Raw genomic sequence first — 20,071 nt, 5'->3', positions numbered from 1 at the left:
ACAAAGATAGGTATTAAAAAGAGAAATGTCTAATGTTTAATGAAAGTTTTAAAAGGGAAACATATATTTAAGACTCTAAAATATAGGGATATAACAAATTAAACTTGTAATTTTATTAAACCCTACTTTTAAAATAATAAATTAAATTCTCAACCTAAATTAAACCAAAAATAAAAATATATTCAACTTAAATGACTAAATTTGAATTTATTATTATTTGAAACATCAAGGCTTAATTTCTTAATTTTGAAACTATAGAATTTCATATGTTACTTTTTAAAATTTTATAATTTAATTTTGATTGTTAGTTTTGAAACGGTAGAATTTAACTTTTTACTTGAAAAAAAAAAATTGGAAGTTATATGATTTAATTTCACACATAAACTATAGAGTTTTAAGTTTTAAAAGTACCATTCCAAGAAGGAAAAAAAAATCTAGATAAAACACCTTGTCTTTGTTGGGCTACATAGCATGAGCTATGTAGGACCATTTAAGGATTTAAACCCAACCCAACCAGATTTTGCAAGTTACAATTATCCGGTTTAGTTGCATGGTTTTTATTATGCAATTCGGCCACATATTCTGGGCCCAGAATCTTCCTTCACATTGTCCTTATATGGACCTTATGCCCCCATTGATACTAGTGCTCTTCACTTAGGGTATGGAAGCTTTGGCTCACATTTAGGATCTGTTTGAATGCTATTTATTTTGTTGAAAATATTATAAATAAAAGTAAAAGTTAGTTGAAATAATGCAATGAGACTCATGAATAGTACCAAAAAGTGTAATATGACTCTTAAATAATAGAAAAAATAAGCTAAATAGTAAAATAATTTATAATTTTCATCCAAATCCAAATGCATATTAATTGTACCAATTGCCAACTTGGTAAGGGAAATTTGGTGTTTAGTCTAATTCTAGCTCCACTTTTTATTTATTCCTTTCGACATGGTTAATCAAAATTTGTTACTGCTTCAAATTTATATGCCATAGTGCTTAAGTACTAGAATTTTTAGCACCATTACTCTAAGAAGATGAATGAGAAAACTCACTACAATATAGAAGCCTTTGACAAGCACCATATAAATAGACCAAATACCAGCGTTAAAGAATAGAAAAAATGGCATGTATTCCACACTTTTGGTCTTTATCGCTATTCCATGTAGGACAAAGTTAAAATAACATCAAATAAAGACTCACCGAAAAAAAAAAAATCAAAGAAAGTGAAACGATTTTTTTTTTAGGACAATACCCTTTCCACATTAAAAAATAAAAAACTTGGATAATCAATTCTTTATATAATTGATTAATGCACTTTTCTTTTATTCTTTATAGACCATGCTCCTTGAAAAGTGTATTTCTTTACTAAAAGAGTGAAATGGCCCAGTGCCATGTGAGATCCACATACAACAAGTGGTATCATCACCGTGTGAAGAAGTATCATGCAAATAATGTTACTTGCCACAACAAAAAAATAATGATAATAATAATTATATCAATTTTTTCTTGAGAAGTGGCTATTTTTTACTAACAAAGTACATGGTCTGTGAAGGGAATTAAAGATCTTACCATAATTGATAGAGGTGGTGCATACATGCCTATGGTTAATATAACATATAAAATTCCAAAAACGGTAAGTTGGACACTTCCAGGGATTGCTAGAAGAGTTACTGCAATTACGTACCCAAGAAATCCCACATTCAATTAGGCCACCAGCTTTGCCGTCTTGTCCTGCATTCACACCTGTGCTTTATTGAACAATAAATTACTAAGAATTGATGTTCATTTGCATACAATACATTAGTTATATTAGACATATTTTATTTTTTAATCAAGAAAATAGTCTATCATGGTTTTAAAAGAGAAAACAGTATTTCATGACACACACACAAAGCCTAAATTGGCAAAAGGTCAACTTCAATTGAAAGAAATTCTATCATTCATAAAAAGGTGGAAGATAGTGATAAATAATTATACAATTAATATATATGATATAACAAGAAGGGTAAATTGCAAATTACACCTCTAAAGTTTGAGGGTAATTGGATTTTACACTCTGAAATTTCAGAATTTAGATTTTACCCCCTAACGTTTGAGGGTATTTAGAATTTACACCCTGGTGTTTTAGAATTTGGATTTTACCCCCTAACGTTTAGGGATGTTTGAAATTTACACCCTAATGTTTTAGAATTTAGATTTTACCCCTATATTTTAGAGGTGTTTGGATTTTACTCCCTATAGTTTGTGGGTGTTTGGATTTTACACCCTAAAGTTTCGTAATTTAGGGGTGTAAAATCCAAGCACTCCTAAACTTTAAAGGATAAAATCCAAATTTTGAAACATTAAGGTTTAAAATCCAAACACCCTAAACTTCAGGGGGTAAAATCCAAATTCTGAAACTTCAGGATATAAAATCCAAACACCCCCAAATTTTAGGAATGCAATTTGCAATTTACCCTAACAAGAATGAGTTAGGTTCCAGAATAAACCTTTCATTATTGAGTTAATTTATTCATTGACATAAATAAAATAAGAATTAAAAAAAATTAATGATTTAATTCATTAATATGGTTAAATATTTATATTTTCAAGATGAGCTTCTTAATTATTATTTTTTTGAGCATTTATAAAAGTAGTTGACATGATAGCAAAGAAACATTTATATCACCTTCTTATCCTGAGGAGCATAGATGAGAGAGAGTGACATGTACATGAATGAATTGAAAGACAGTAACAGCTCCATTAACCGTGGTTAGTGGTTACAAGTAAACCATCTAGATTAAGAAGTCCATATAAGGTCCATAAACTTGTGATTAGTAGCGTAGTTATATATGGAATGCTTTTATAATTCTCAGTTGATTTCTTCTTCACCACCTACCAAAATGTCTTTCTCGAAAAAAGAAACATAACTGATATTACATACTTAGATGGGAAGTGAGTGTATTTGTAGGGGCTTTGCTGAATTGCTTATTTGTAGAAAAGAAGGGGTAATTATTTTTTCTTTTTTGGTTAAGGCTTGCCAAACACACTCAGAGCAACTACTTAATTGATGCCCAGTCTGAACTTGGCAATGAGTTCTATGCTTGACTACAGTTAAAGATTGAGCAGGATAAACTGGTGATTATGTTCATGGGCTTTGTTGGAGAAACAAAAGATTCAATTCCGATGACAAGTACATGATATCTTGTAGTCATATTTGGACACTCCACACGAATTTATAATCTGAAGTTGAGTTACAAGAAATAAAACAAGCTCTAGAAATGGTGTTTTGATCGGTAATAAGGGTACAATCATAAAAATCTAACACACATCCATGTCAAAAATTAAGAGATATATGGATCATACGTTGAAACTTTTTTTTTTTTTTTAATAATTGCAAACTAATTTCAATTGAGTGATAGACCAATGCAATGATTTATTTTGTTGCAATAACCTAATTTTAAAATTATTAAAAATCATTTATTGCAACAAAATGCTATTGCAACAAAATTTTTGTTACGATAATTTATTGCCACAAACTTTTTGCAACAGTGTGTAAACAAATTTTTTCGTTTGCAATTGGTGTTATTGTAATAATTTTAAGTTTATTATAACAAAAAATTTCGTTGCAATAGGGCTTTTTCTAGTAGTGTTAGTTGTTGAAACATAAAAGCTAGAAACTAATTATGTCATTATTTATGAAAGCTCAATCACAACTTTACAAGTTATTACAATATCCCACACTACAAGGTTTTTTTTTTTTTTTTTTTTTTTTTTCCCTCTTCTTTTTCAATGTTAAAATCATTAACTACGAGGCTAAGCAACACATGATTTTTAAGTTTTCCACCAAACAAAACCCTCGTAATTAATTGTCATTCTTTTCCCCCTTTCTAACATCTACTTCACAGGGTCAACACATAATTTCTAAGTTTTCCACCAAACAAAAACCTCATAATCAACTGTGATTCTTTTCTCCCTTTCCAACATCTTCTTCATAGGGCCAACTAGGGTGTCTTTCATATGGACTCAAAGAAAGTGTCTTCAAGATCCTTTGGAAGCTATATTGTCGATTTACAGATGGTTTTGGGAGGCTGCTTCCTTTGTGGAGGTTTCGAATTTTTACATTGGCCTCTTCATAGTCCTCAAATGCTCCCATCTCATTTTCTTTGACAAGATGGGCAGAGCCCTCTTCTTCCACCATCTCCAATGATTTTTTTGAAATTGACTTCTTGTTGTAGATTGCATATATGATTAGCTGAATTGACCCCAACACAAAGCCAACAGCATTTGGTACCTAAAATTGTTTGAATAAAGTAAAAATTTAGCACCCTGGGACATTTACAAAAGCAAGTATGAGAAATAGAAATTTCTAATGTTTAATGAAAGTTTTAAAGGAGAAACCTATATTTCAAACTCTAAAATTTAGGGATATAACAAATTAAACTTGTAATTTTATTAAACCCTACAACTTTAAATATAGTAAATTAAATTCCCAACCTATATTAAACCACAAATAAAAATGTATTCAACTTAAATGGACTAAATTTGAATTTATTATTTTTCGAAACATCATGAAGGCTAAAGTTGTTAGTTTTGAAACTATAGAATTTAATTTGTTACTTTTTAAATATTTATAATTTAATTTGTTGTTTTTGAAGCTATATGATTTAATTGTACACTCCATAAAATATAGAGTTTTAAATGAATTTTTCTAAGGGGAGAAAACAAAACAAAACAAAACAAAACAAAACAAAAGCAAGACAAAACACCTTGTCTTTGTTGGGTTACATAGCATGAGCTATGTAGGACCATTTTTAAGGTTTCAAACCCAACCCAACCAAATTTTGCTAATTCCAATTATTCAGGGTTTATAGTTGCATTATTTTTCTTATGCAATTCGACCATACATTCTGGGCTCAGAATGTTCCTTCACATGGTCCTAATATGGACCTCATGGCCCCATTGACACTAGTGCCCTTCTCTTTTAGAGTATGGAAGCTTTGGCCCACATTTAATTGTGCCCATTACCAACTTTGTAGGGGAAATTTGGTGTTTAGTCTTGCTTAATTCTAGTTCTTTTTTTATTTATTCCTTTCGGCAAGGTTGATATCAAAATTTGTGACTGTTTCAAATTTATATGTCATAGTGCTTAAGTACTAGAATCTTTAGCACCATTACTATGAGAAGATGAATGAGAAAACTTACTCCAATATAGAAGTCTTTGACAAGCACCGCATAAACAGACCAAATACCACCGTTAAGGAATAGAAAAAATGAGAGGAAAAAGGGCATGTACTCCACGCTCTTGGTCTTTATCACTATTCTCTGTTGAATAAAGTTAAAATAACATCAAATAAAGACTTACCCAAAAAAAGGAAAAAAAAATCAAAGAAAGTGAAACAAATTTTTTTTTAAAAGGACAATACCCTTTCCACATTAAAAAAAAAAAAAAAAAACCCTTGGATAATCAATTCTTTATATAATTGATTAATGTACTTTTCTTTTATTTTTATAGACCATGCTCCTTGAAAAGTGTATTTCCTTACTAAAAGAGTGATATGGATCAGTGCCATGTGAGATTTACATACAACATGTGGCATCATCACCGTGTGAAGAAGTAACATGCAAAATTGCAAATAATGTTACTTACCACAACAACAAAAAAAATAATTGTAATGATAATTATATCAATTTTTTCTTGAGAAGTGACTACTTTTCACTAACAAAGTACAAAGTTTGTGAAGGGAATTAAAGATCTTACCATTACTGATAGAGGTGATGCGTACATGCCTATGGTTAATCCAGCACATAAAATTCCAACAACGGTAAGTCGGACACGTCCCGGAGCTGCTAGAAAAGTTACTGCAATTACTAACCCAAGAAATCCCACATTCAATAAGGCAAACAACTTTGCCGTCTTGACCTGCATTCACACATTCGCTTTATTGAACAAAAAATTACTAAGAATTGATGCATACGAATATACGATACATTAGTCATATGACTCATATTAGACATAATTTCTTTGTTTTTCTCTTCTCAAAAAAAAAATTCTTTGTTTTTGTTTGTTTTTTTTTTTTTTTTTTTTTTTTTTTTTTCTTTCAATCAAGAAATAGTCTATCCTGGTTTCAAAAGAGAAAGCAGTATTTCATGACAAACACACAAAGCCTAAATTGGCAAAGGGCCAACTTCAATTGAAAGAAATTATATAATTAAGAAAATGTGGAAGATAGGGATAAACAATTATACAATTAATATATATATATATATATTTTTGAAAAAAAAAAAGATTTAACAATAATGAGTTAGGTTCCAGAATAGACCTTTCATTATTGAGTTAATTCATTGACATAAAAACATGTGAATTAAAAAAAAAAAAAAAAAAGAGTTAATTGAATTCATTAATATGGTTAAATATTTATATTGTCAAAGTGAGCTTCTTGATTTTTTTTTTTTTTAGCATTTATAAAAGTAGTTGACATGATAGCAATGAGACATTTATATCACCTTTTTATCCTGGGGAGCATAGATGAGAAAGAGAGTGACATATATGATTTGAAGGACGGTACCAGCTCCATTAACCGTGGTTACAAGTAAACCATCGGGATTAAGAAGTCCATAAAAGGTCCATAAACTTGTGCTCAGCAAAGTAGTTATATATGGAGTGCTTTTGTAATTCTCAGTTGATTTTTTCTTCACCACCTGCCAAAATGTCTTTCTGAAAAAAAAAAAAAAAAAAAAAAAAAAAAAAAAAAAAAAAAAAAAAAAAAAAAACCCATAATTGGTGTTATATGGGAAGTGAGTGTATTTGGAGGCACTTTGATGAATTGCTTATTCGTAAAAGAAAAGGTAAATTTTTTTTTTAAGGCTTGCCAAACACACTTGAAGGCTTGAAGCTACTACTTAATTGATGCCTAATCTGAACTTGTCAATGAGTTCTATGCTTGTCTATAGTTAAAGATTGAGCAGGACAAACTGGTGATTATGTTGTTCATGGACTTTGTTGGAGAAACAAAAGATTCAGTTCTGATGACAAGTACATGATATCTTGTAGTCATATTTGGACACCTCACACAAATTTACAATCATAAGTAGAGTACCAAGATATACAAAACAAGTTCTAGAAATGGTACTTTGATTACAATCATGAAAATCAAACATATAAGCATATAAAATAATTTAAGAAGTGGATCATATTTGGACCTTCCATTATTAAATTTAAAACCAATTTTATATAAAATAACCCATCTTAGCTCGGCTTATCATACGTCTTAATAAATAAAGAACTACTATAAAACAATCTTTCTTTTGATGGTCTCACTTACATGGGAGAAGTAAAAACCAGTATTGAAATTATATTGCCTGCAAATACAGAAACAAAATTATGGCATTAATAATTTTTTTTTCTTGAAGAGAATTAATAAAATAAGCAGAGAACAAAGGACTAATAAGTAACCACGGAACAAACTTAAAGAAACTGTGTGTGAGACAGCATAGACTAACCAATAATGCCAATGATGAAGCTTAAGCTAGCCATGGATAGAAAAGTACACTAGATTGAAGAAATGAAGCGGTGGAGATGGGAGGTTATTGCATGTAAAGGATAAAAGAGGATGTGATGGCGATTGAAACCTGATGCATATATAGCTTTTTAGATTCTTCCGGTCAAAACTACATTATTGGTCCCCTATAATCACTATTGGTCCTCAAATATTAGTTATTTTGTTAACTGCAGTTAGTGTTAATACCTATATGACTCAAATATTAGTCTTTTTATTAACTGTCATTAGTGTTAATGCCTATATGACTAATGAAATATTAATATATCTTCTTTTTAATTGATGTGGCATTTTTATATATTAAAATGCTAAAACTATTTCAAGATTTACACTTTTACTACAAAATCTTTACAAACGTGTATCTATGACACATAAGCTATTTTGAAGAAAAACTTACAAATCAATTTTAAGTTAATAATTTATTCATATTTAAAACAAAAAAGTAAAACACCAAAACATTTTGAAGAAAAAAAAAAAAACCCCAATTTTCACTGTCGGTATCTCTTCGGTGACCACCCACCCAGTCAAGCTGGACGTTCTACCAAAAACTCCCCAGATCTTACTTTCTTTCTTTTGGATGTTTTTATGGTTTTTTGAAGCATGAAATTCTTTTATTTTATTATTAAGATTTGGATCTTTTGGAGGTGATAGATTGTGAGCAAAGGAGGAGCACAGATTTAAAAAAAAGGAACAAAGATTGTTGTAGCCTGGTGTGCAGGTGAAGGCAGATTTTTTTATGGACAAACGAAGAAATTCTTTGTAATTCGTAATAGCCACTATTCTTTGGCTTCTAAAAAACCCATTACTTCTTCATTATCGTCATCATCTCCTTTTTCTCTCTGGTGCTGGTCTAAGTGCAGGTGACTGAAGATTAGAGCTTGAAGCCATTCCGGTGATGAGAAAAAGGAATTAATGCTAACACTAAATAAAAAGACTAATATTAAAAAAAAAATGTCACATCAATTAAAAATATGTCACATCAATATACTGTTAATCATATAGGTATTAACGCTAACGGCAGTTAATAAAAATATTATCATTGCTTATTTTTTAAATTTAAAGGACCAATAATACTCACTTGGACTGATATTGTACTTTCGGCATTCCTCTAGGCATCGTGTCTCTGTTTGCCACTCTTTCAATTTGTCATCATGCCCAGTGGACCAGTCTCTTTTGTACAGGATATTTATCTTCACATGTTTCTGCAAAGTTTATGGAAATTTTCTGTGGTCCTTTATTGTCGGTCCCTTTAGTGTTACATAAAAGGGGTTTGATATATTATAAAGAAAGAAAATTATAAAGTTTTTGTTTTGATTGGCAAAAAGAAAGATGATTTTCATTTTAATTTGTTAGGTAGTGTTTAGTGACATTGGATCTGTTTGCCTTCTAAAACTCAATTTACAATTAGTTGATGATTGTAGGTTTCATCTTTTTTTTTTTTTTTTTTTTTGCTAGGTGATTTTGCGGGGGCTAGAACTCCTGAGCATCAAGACACAAGGGTACCTGGGTGCCAATAGGCTACTGAGGCCAATGGCGGTAGGTTTCATCTTGAGCTTGAATATCTAATATTGTTAATTAATTCATTTTTGTTTTGTCGCAATGGTGGAATAATAACTCTGCTGAGTTTAATTCAAATACAAACAAACATTCTTTAATTCATTTTCACAAACTTTAAGATAATCAATAGGAATATCACTTTTTAGAAATTAGTCATTTTAAAGTAATTTATAGACTTTTCTACCAAACAACAAGATAGGTTGGTGTTGAGATATTTTGTAAGTTTCACTTTAAAATAATTGATGGCAAAGTAACGTGTTACAACTTCCAACTTACAACTTACAACTTACAATACACTACTGGTCTTTGATTGCATTATCTACTGGTCTTTGATTGCATTATTGTTTTCTGTTAAAAGAAATGGATTCAAATTTAGGCTGTGTTTGGTTGCCGTAAAACGTTTTCCAGAAAATACATATTTTCTGGAAATGCTAATTTCCGGAAAAGGAAAATATTTTTGTGTGTTTGGTTGCATTTCAAAAAATTTTCCGGAAAATATTTTCTGGTGTTTGGAAAAGAAGAAGGAAAACACAAACCCAGAAAAACACAAGCCACAACCCAGAAAAATCGCGATCTCGCCTGAAAAACACAAGTCACAACCCAGAAAAATCGCGATCTCGCGAAGGCGAGATCGCGATCAACGTCGCGATCTCGCTGGCGTGATCGCGATCAACGTCGCGAGATCGCGATCGACGCTTCGCGAGATCGCGCCGTCGATCGCGATCAACGTCGCGATCTCGCTGGCGTGATCGCGATCAACGTCGCGAGATCGCGATCGACGCTTCGCGAGATCGCGCCGTCGATCGCGATCTCGATTCGGCGCGATCTCGCGAAGGCGAGATCGCGATCAACGGCGTGATCTCGCGAACGACGCTTCGCGAGATCGCACCGTCGATCACGATCTCGATCCGACGCGATCTCGTCGATCGCGATCGTCGATCGCGCCGCTCGATCGACGATCGCGATCGTGCACCGCGTCGCTCGTCCGCGCGATGCGCTCGTCGGCGCGATCGTCCCTCTCTCTCTCTGATCTGGGCTCTCTCTTCTCTCTCTCTCTCTCTTTTTCCAGAAGTGAATTGAAGTGAAAATGAAGGCAGAAATGGATTTCCGTGGTCAAACGGAAAATTCGTGGTCAACCGGAAATCATTTTCCGGAAAATAATGTTTTCCGTGACAGCCAAACGCATGTATTTTCCGAAAAATCATTTTCGGAATCACTTTGAAGTCGATTCAAACGCAGCCTTAATAGCAAACATATAAGTACGTAGGATAACTCAACAAAAGCTTTACCATTTTACAAAAGGCTCAAGTCTTTTAGGTACTCCATGATGGTGGGAAGTGATGGGAAAATCACTATTTGCCATATCTAAATTGGGTTTAAGAACATGCCATGACACACAACAAGAGGTGGTTCTTAAATCACCAATATCTTTTATTTGATGAAGCAAGGTATATGGAATATGTGAAAGTATTTTCCTAACAAGTGGTCATTTTCTTCAATCCTTACCACTATTGTTTTTTTTTTTTTTTTTGAGAAGTCCTTACCACTATTGTTTGAATACAAAATACTTGTTCTTTCATCATATGTACAAGGTAAAATGTTGTAGATGAAAATTATATATTTAATTCTTTTTATGCCACAAAAGACTTTGTTTATCTCTTTTTTCTTTTTGCTTTAATGTGAATCATTTTTTTAGTAAATTCTTTGATGTAAATAATTGAGGCTTATCTGTAGAATTCATTGACTTCCATGGACTGATGGGATGGGACGACAACTTGTCTTTTTTTGTCAAGAGTTTGGGGAGCGAATTGACACTCAACTGGAGAATGACCTTGCTTTTATGAGTACTTTTTCCCACTTGCTGAAAAATATGTTTTTTTTATATTTTTGATGTGCGTTTAGATATGGACAGTGTTTGGATTGCGCGTCCACGTTCAGTAATTCTACGTTTTTTTTTTTTTTTTTTTTCTAAGTCGCAGTTGTTGACCAGATTTTTCATGAACAGTATTCATATTTACTGTTTATGGACCCACAAATTACACTTTTTAACAATTTTTTCATTAAAAATGGGTCCCACAACACTATTTACACATTTAAAAATTATTTCGCTACAGTGTTTTCAATTTCAGTTTTCAGTTTCAGCAAAAATAAGCTCAATCCAAACGGACCCCATGATTTATTTTGTTGAAAATTAAAAATTTATTATTAAAAATATTATCACAAAATATTTTTTATTGTTACAAACCGTTTTTAGCACTTGACTGGTCCATAAACAATGTCATGGACAAGATAAAAAAAACACGCCGGAAACAATTGCAAATACAACCGCCAAAACAAACGCACCTAACCTACTTTAATTTATTTTCACTATTATTTATGATTTTCACTATATTTCTTTTATTATTTATAATTTTTAGTACTATTTCAAATAGTTTTTATTTTTATTTATAATATTTTTAGTAAAAAAAATTTAATTTCAACGAAATAAATCGTTGCTACTAACACTCAAAGGTACTTTACCGACCTGATTTTTTCTTTCTCTTTTTTTTTATTTTTTTTGAGAACTACGTACCGACCTGATGTTCGGTTCTCGAGCTGCTATCTCATGCAGATTTTTCCTTGGTTCACATATTAAGTTTGTGTTTGTGAACAGTTTTATTTTTTAATTCATTTCTTTATGTATGTACAACGTTTTAAAATCTACTTTTTTGTAGATACAATTATTTTTAACCAACTTTCGGCAAATAAGATTCCACAAAAATTATAGTCAAATGAACACTAAACAATTTGGGATTGGACAAATGTGGAATTTAAACATGGCAGGTATATGTGGTGTTTATAAAACATAGAGAAAGTGATCTTGATTTAAAAACATTTTAATCTTTTATGATTGTACCAATCATCATATAAGGCCCTTATGAGTGTGCACCACATATTATAAGTCTTTCAAAAATCCCCTTCCCTGTACCCCTGTGTGTGCGAGTTTAACTACGTAAAAAAATGATCACAATAATTTCTTATTCAAAGATAAACAAAGTAAAAATTATTTTCTTATTTTATTTATTCTATACTACTATTTAGGAAATTTCTTTCAATTGGATTCCTACTTTTTGATATCCAAAAATACTGTCAAATTCACTTGTTTAGAAAGTTCAAATAATAGGATTGGACATGTAAAATTACTAATTTTAAAACTCCTAAATTTTATATAAATTTTTAAAAAAGCAATTTACCAACAAAAGGTTAACGGTTTTTCTTTAGGTTTTTTTTTCCCCTTTGCTCTTTTGAACATATCTACTCCAACGTTCCCACTAACTTCATACTCTCAATAGCAAAGAGTTACTTCATTATACATGTCTCTCCATCTTTGTCGTCTTTCTCTTTCTTCTTCAAATTCTAAAAACAAATCCAACATGCACATTTATTCCCACGTTCCCACTAATTTAAAAAGAAGGCAATCACTCAAAACTCAATTAAAAAGGTATGAACATACTATTTGTTGTTAATAAATTTCATTATATTGCTTTCTCTTTCCCTTTATCTCTCTTTCTCTAATTACTCCGCCTTCATAAAAGTAGACATTGCATCTTTAAATCTCTCATATTATAGATTTTTCTCATCTTAATTTGTTCAGTTTTTTTAAGCTAGCCTTGTGAGTCATGACACTCCTAAGTGAGCAAATGTGTAAACTTCAGATTGGGATAAATAGAAAATTTTAGCCCCATACCCCAAATAAAAAGATCCTCATCACACACATTAAGTGTGTGCAATGAGGCTAATATATTTAATTCATTCAAATTAAACCTATCTATACACAATTAGTCCTATCCATAAGATCACATTAAGATTATCATATGATGGTTTTAATCATACCAACAACCAAGTTTTTTATCTCAAAACTTTGAGAGCAACTATCATAATAAAACGATGATTAAATTTTTCGTTAACTGTCAACCAACCATAATCTTTTTCTTTTTATAAATTTAGAATTTAGTTTGAACAAAGTATATAATAATAGTATGATACTGAAGTAATTGAACATGAACATAGATGGAGTTATATAATGACTTTTTTGAGAGAGTTCCAACTTATGATGTCCATTCCTAATTATAACTCTTTATTATGAGACCAAAACACCAATCGAGTTTTAGTATAAGCCGGGATTAAATTCTAGATCTCTTATTCAATCATCAAAGACTTTAATAATTGTGATAATTGAAACCCACCAGTTATGATATAAATTACAAATGGTTAATTGTACGTGATCACATGCATCACTAGAGTCACCCCCACTTCCATGTTCCCTATTTGGTTAATTGTACCATAAAAAGAAAGTAGGACTTGTTGTGACCACTAGGCCCCTACAAGGAAACCCTAAACCCATTTCACAAAGCCCAGCTCGGCCCCAAAAGAGGACTTGTTGTGACCCGAGTCCCAACCACAGCTCCAAAATGAGTCCAGCCCAGACTGACAAAAAAAAAAGTGGCTTAGCAACCACGCTGGCTATAGTGCGCGGTGAGCTAAGTGTTCCACCCCAGCTTTCTCTTACACTTCTCTCTGTTCCAAAAACTGAGTTTGAAAAAAGGTTTTAGAATTTAGATCGATCCCAAACCTAAAACCCCACGAAACAAAAAAAAAAAAAAAAAATACAAAACCAGCTTCATTCAGTTTGTCAAGTTCTCTAACCCTCTCCTCTTTGAATTGCAAAATGTTCAAAAAGTAAGCTCTTTTCTTTTCTCTCTCTCTTTGTTTGTAGGTATGTGTCTATGTATAATGTATATTTATATGTATCTATTTTTAATTATTTTGGGCAAATTATTTGTGGGTTTTTTGTAATTTGGATTAGACTATGATAAAGTTTTATTTTTTAATTTGTTTCTGTGTTGGATTTGTCATGTATGAATCAAAGGTTGTGTGTTTTGGGGGTATTGGCGGTTGTGGTTCGCAGTTTGCAATTCATTGATGCCTTGACTGTTATTGGTGGTGGTGCTTTCATCATGTTTGAACAATGAACCATGCCATGTTTGGGGAGTGACTTTGAGAAATTGGGTAGCTGGGTTTTATGGATATTGGCTTATTTAGTGTGTGTGTGTGTGTGTGTGTGTTACCATATGGTGGTTGTTTCTTTTGGGATTTGGAGGTGCACATTGTTGCTGGTTGTAGAGGGCATTCTGAAGCTTTATGGGCCATGCTTAAGTAATCAAGTACCACATTTAGGTATGGGGCAATCCATAAGTTGTTGTTTGGGGAGGTTATAGATTCATGGACTGTGGAGATCACCTTGTTTTAGGCTCTTCCAGGATTTCTTGATGTGTCTGCATATGGGATGGTGTCTGTTGATTCAAGTCGATTGAACAAGAAAAAGGTAGAGGAAAACCTAAAATAATAATTAGTAGAAATAGTAAAAAATGACATGTCAATTAAGGAAGTGACTGGAGTATGAGTGTGGTTAGGATAGAATGACAAAGAAGAATACATGTGGTCAACCCTTATTGGTCTATTAAGGATCCATAGTCGACCAAAATGTTTTGAGACTTAGGCTTGGTGGCGATGTTGGAAATTTCAAGATTGGATTTTGTTATGCATTTCTGGTGCTATTAATTTTTTTTTTTTTTTTTTAGAGGAATTGGATGATATTGATTGAAGTCCATGGATTTACTAACTGTTTACTGCTTTTTTGACCAAAAAGTAGTGTACCATTCGTTTCATTGGTTTGATTTTGTAGTAAGCTTTTCTTTAATCCCATGGCAAAACTCTACAAAAACAGTCTTTGGTGTGTTGTAATTCCTATTATGCATTGTTTATTTATTATCTGTTAATATGATTCCATTTATTAATAAAGGCAACAATTTCATCATGAGCCATGCATGTTTTGTTTCATCTAGATTTTCCTCCGAAGAAGTCTCTGCACAAAATCAAGTCAAGGCATCTGTGCAACGTAAAATTCGACAAAGTATTGCAGAGGAGGTGATGGTTACTTGTGATTTTTTTTTTTTCATTCCTTGTTCTTAACAAAAAGTTTCAAAAATTATTTATGTACGTGCATGACTCATTGTCACCTCCATTGCAGTACCCAGGACTTGAACCGGTGTTGGATGAGTTGCTTCCAAAGAAGTCCGCTCTCGTTGTTGCTAAATGGTTTGTAATCCTGTTGGTCCTGTTTCTGTAATTTATCTGCAGTTCTCATTCCAGATATGTTCCCCTCAAATTTTTTTAATGATAACCGTGTTATCAAAGCCAAGAGTCTTGTAACTTAACTGGCACCTCTTGGTGTTTCCAACGGAAATGTCTAGGGTTCAAATTCCCCCTCCCTCAACTATTGAATTGTTGAAAAAAAAAAAAAAACTGTGTAACCAAATATATTAAGTCATAAATCTGAATAACTGTTTTTCTCCCCTTGCCTTATAGTCAAAACCATCTAAATCTGGTATTGGTGAATGATGTGCCGCTATTTTTTAACATTCGTGATGGACCATACATGCCTACCCTACGACTCCTTCATCAATGTAAGTATTTTCTTTTTTAATTGACAGTAGTATCTTATCTACATTATCACTTCTAATGCAACAGTTATAATTTTGTGACTTACAAATTACTTATTATGTTTTTTGTGATATTGTCTTAATCTGATATGAACGTCTTGAAATGAATTCAAAGTGAATTTTGGGTGTGGAAATTGTATTTGATTTATGAAACATTAAAAATTGTATCAAAGGCTGCATGGTTCTTAAATAATAATAATAACAATCCATTGATTTCACCTATGAGCTCTTGCTCAAATAGCACCTTCATGGGTGTAGTCATGGGTTCAAGACCCACTAAATGCGTACGTGTCATACTAATCAAAAAGAAACAGAAAAAATCAATAGATTTCTCAATTGTATGCCTCAGAAGCAATTAAAAAGAACTGTGTGGTAATAAAATGACAATGGGTCTTGGGTAATGATCTATTTAGATTTTACTTCCCTTGGTAGGCATGTTGTTTCCAAGTGACATATGAATGAGGCTTTGAATGTGTGGGTGAGTCCTATTGTCAATCATACACCTCATTGTATATCATCAGATTACTTTCACTTTAACTTCTTTATATAGTTATCTTCTGATTCAGAGTCTGATTTCTGGCAGATGAAAGGTTATATGTTTGGGGGATGTTGCAAATCTGTATACCACTGATTTGAATTTTTTTAGTAATTTTAGACTTTTTATTTAAAACTTTCTTCAATATTCTTGACTCATCTAATCATCCAAGTAGCACCCACCACAGGCCTCATGGTCTATCAGCACTCGCTGGCTCCCTATATGATGTTAGTGTCCAAGTAGTAACCCCATAAAAAGTTGGGTTGTTACTGTATCCTAAGGGCAATGCTTACACACAGCTCAGAAAGGGGGGAAAATTATAATAAAAGATAAGAAAAAGAAATGGTATTGACATTGCAAAACCATTAAGGTTCTGGTGATTACTAAAGTGCTCTGACTCACATACAGGAGAGGGGATCAGTTCTATAAGTTGCACATTGTAGAGGAAAAGGACCACGTATTCTGTAATTTTCATCCTTGCTTTCTTCCCCTTTCTCTTCCATACACCTGTCTTCATACCCAAATTAGAGAGCTCTCTGACCAACCCTTTCTTTTCTACTCCCAGTTAGACAGGAAGTATCTATGAAACCTCAATTGAGATGCTAGGTTCTCACTGAATTCAGTGAATTTTTTTATTGTTTTATGGATCATCTAATCATATGACTTGATGTTCTCATCTAGCAATAGAAGCTTATCCCCTAAAGTCAAAGCCCATAATGTGGTTTTGTATTATTGGTTTTACAGATCCAAATATAATGAAAAAATTTCAAGTTGACCGAGGTGCAATAAAATTTGTTCTTGCTGGTGCCAACATAATGTGTCCTGGTCTTACATCTCCTGGTGGTGCTTTGGATGAAGAGGTGGAGGCAGAAACTCCTGTGGTATGAATTCTACATTTTGTCTGTGGCTACTGTCGTATAATGTTGCACTTGGATTGTTATGATCCATCATCCATTATAATTATATCATATGAAAGTGTTAAAGTTTAGTTTGTTATATATGTTTCTGATCTGTAGAACTGAATACTCTCAGGCCATTATGGCTGAAGGAAAGCAACATGCCCTTGCAATTGGATTTACAAAAATGTCAGCAAAAGACATGTAAGTTTCTGTTGTATTTTCAATTAATTAAGAGTTCAAAAGTGGAAATGGAAAGTAGATAACTATAAGTTCTCTTTCCCCCTCCTTTTCCTAGAAGGTTAGGGGAGCAATTTGTGACTATGACAATAGTGTGAAGCACATGCCTATAACATTTTGCTGTCAATCTTATTGAGCAAAAACTAGGGATACACTATTTACCTATTAGTAGCATACTTTATGTTCCCTATTTTTCTTAATATCATGCTAAACACACACCCATGCAGACATGCTTATTTATTTATTTATCAAATGTACACTGTTGCTGGGAAGTGTCAAAGTCTAGGGAGACAAAACTTTTAACAAATTTTTTCACCACTATTGATGTGGCCTGTTGTGATTGGTGAATCATAAAATTGTTATTTGGGGAGGCCATATTATAATGATGTTGCTCCAATCACAACTTCCCACCTAAATAAGTTGTTAAAAAATTTGTGTACCTAGCATTGTTTGGGAAGTAGAGAGGTAATTCCTTTGCTGATTGGCATATTTAATAAGTTGAACCATTTGCATAATCTACAGAAAATCAATCAACAAGGGAATTGGAGTGGACAACATGCATTATCTTAATGATGGTCTTTGGAAGGTATGTAATGGTTAAAGCCTTACCTCTCCTTTTTTCTACACTACTTGTGACTTGTGATTGTTATCACATCAGTAATGATTCTCATCATAAACAATTTGATTGTTGCCTATTATGACGCTTTGTATGGTATTTTGAGTTTCAATAATCTTGAGTTTTGTCTTTGCAGATGGAGCGACTTAATTGAGGATGTGCAAGAACCACTGCAGTACCCTCATTTCAGGATAAAGAAGTAACATATGTTATTTCTTCATCTATGCAACATGGTGTACTATATTCTTGACATTACTGTGCGGATAGAGAGATTATATGTATACCATGCCCCTTGTTCCTTTTTTGGTTGCTGTATACAGTAAAGAAATCATTTCTTGCAGTATAGATTGATCCTTTGATCAGTTTATCATGCATATTTCATGTAACTTTGGTGAATTTTGTTTTGTTAGTTGGCAGAAATGTTAGAGCTGAATTCGTCAATGCTTGCCTGATTCAATCCTAAATTTTGTGCTTGAACGACATCAAGTTTGAATGATTCAATTTGAATTTTATATCACATGAATTACGTTAGTGTGAAGCACATGCCTACAACAGATTTATTAGTTATGGACTAACTTAACAAGATGATGGGATTTATTTGCCTTTTGGGAAACCAATTAGTGCTGGTTATCTTTACTTGCTGCCAGTATTGGTAGCGCTAACAAGAACATGTTCTGTATCATACTTCATACCTACTTTAGTTTATATCTAACCACAAAGTCAACTAGAGGGAACTCGTTAATTGTATATTCCTTTAAAATCCTTTTTCAATCCTTTCCATTCCATTTCTCTTCTCCTTTCCAAAAATGCTGCTAGTTTATCCTACTCTACTACTGGATGTGAAGTTAAGGAAGCCTAAGGGAGAAATAATAGTGTGCCCTGCCTGATATGTAAGCAAATGCTTGACAAGCTCTATCTGGCCAAGTTCATATATGCAAAAAGCAGCTCCACCTTTTGTAAGCCTTGTTTAAGAGTTATCTGGCCAAGGTTAATTGTGTAATGGGGCACCACCCCCTTGTCCAAAAACAAGGGCTGATAGTTCAAAATCCTATAATTATTCTTGAATAAAAATGGGTGAGAGGAAACATCATATCATGGTTAGAAATAACTTAAATCTACCCCCACCCCTACCCTCGGGGGCTCTTGAACATGAGACCAACACCTACTCCCCGGGAGGTGCCATTAGATCATTAAGTTCATTGACAAAAATGCATATTCTTTGCCTCTCAATAATTGGACGTACACCCATAATATACCTTAAAAATTGGTGAGTATCAATCGATAGAACATTTTTTAAGTAGCATCAAGACTCACTCCCGCTAACAAATAAAATAGGGCCCAATAAATTACTCACTAAATCTGTAATAGTGAAGAAAAAACTATGATGAAAATCACATAAATAAACAAAGCAATCTTATGGAAGCTTTCTCTAAGATGTAATAGAACTACTTTAACATCTTATCATCTAACATCTTATGGATGTAATCTTAACATCTGTAGTTCAAGCCGATTTAAGAGGCGCTTTTTAATAAAAAATTTCGATGTTTTCCCTCAAAAAAAAAAAAAAAAAAAAGCATCTTATCATCAAAGCAGCTTAGTATATATCCTTGGGATAACTTATTGAAGCAACAATTAATAACAGATATAAGACTAAAATGCAAAATTCACCTTCTATGTTTCATCATAATTCATTTTAGTCATCTAACTGTATTTTTTTTTTTTTTTTTTCATTTCAGTCTTCTAAGTTTCAAATTTATTAATTAAGCCTTTTTTGCTAACTTTTTCTATATGTTATGGTTAATTGTCCAATTTTTTTAAATTTTTTCTTCAAATGCCACATGCCCAATCCTATTCTATATTATTTATCCACTTACCAAGAAAGATCCAAATATCACCCATAAATTATTTGGAGTCTCCATAAATATTTTTCATCCCATTAATAAATTGGTTTACAAATATTTCTTGTCTCATTATCTAATTTGGGCCGTAATATAAACTATCACAAAAAGTCAAAAACTCATATCCTATCAAATTTCATCATCATTATTTAGCTATGTCTAAAACTGGCCCTATGAGCCCAATGGACATATCTTATTCTTTTTAAAGTCCATGATTTAAGTCTATAACAAAACTATTTTATCAATGGA

At 32.4% G+C, this 20,071-nt stretch overlaps 2 protein-coding genes across 2 annotated transcripts; one reads left to right on the top strand and one right to left on the bottom strand.

Annotated features, from left to right (window-relative positions):
- Positions 1-3,730: 3,730 nt before the first annotated feature.
- On the bottom strand, positions 3,731-7,624 carry LOC115978851 (bidirectional sugar transporter SWEET17-like). The gene is made up of 6 exons (XM_031100727.1): positions 7,483-7,624; positions 7,305-7,341; positions 6,487-6,697; positions 5,741-5,902; positions 5,185-5,304; positions 3,731-4,273 (listed from the first exon to the last, which is right to left on the bottom strand). The coding sequence occupies exons 1-6, from the start codon at positions 7,514-7,516 to the stop codon at positions 3,935-3,937; spliced, it is 903 nt and encodes a 300-aa protein (XP_030956587.1). The 5' UTR covers positions 7,517-7,624; the 3' UTR covers positions 3,731-3,934.
- A 5,980-nt stretch (positions 7,625-13,604) lies between these two features.
- Positions 13,605-18,450, top strand: LOC115979878 (malignant T-cell-amplified sequence 1). The gene is made up of 8 exons (XM_031101954.1): positions 13,605-13,814; positions 14,981-15,062; positions 15,166-15,233; positions 15,504-15,601; positions 16,917-17,053; positions 17,205-17,272; positions 17,831-17,894; positions 18,061-18,450. Exons 1-8 carry the CDS (start codon positions 13,804-13,806, stop codon positions 18,076-18,078), a joined length of 546 nt encoding a protein of 181 aa, XP_030957814.1. The 5' UTR covers positions 13,605-13,803; the 3' UTR covers positions 18,079-18,450.
- Positions 18,451-20,071: the final 1,621 nt, after the last annotated feature.

This window comes from Quercus lobata, chromosome 3, assembly GCF_001633185.2.
Source record: "Quercus lobata isolate SW786 chromosome 3, ValleyOak3.0 Primary Assembly, whole genome shotgun sequence".
NCBI classification, from domain to species: domain Eukaryota; kingdom Viridiplantae; phylum Streptophyta; class Magnoliopsida; order Fagales; family Fagaceae; genus Quercus; species Quercus lobata.
The sequence above is the reverse complement of the archived record's forward strand: the minus strand, read 5'-3'. Positions and strand labels throughout refer to the sequence as shown.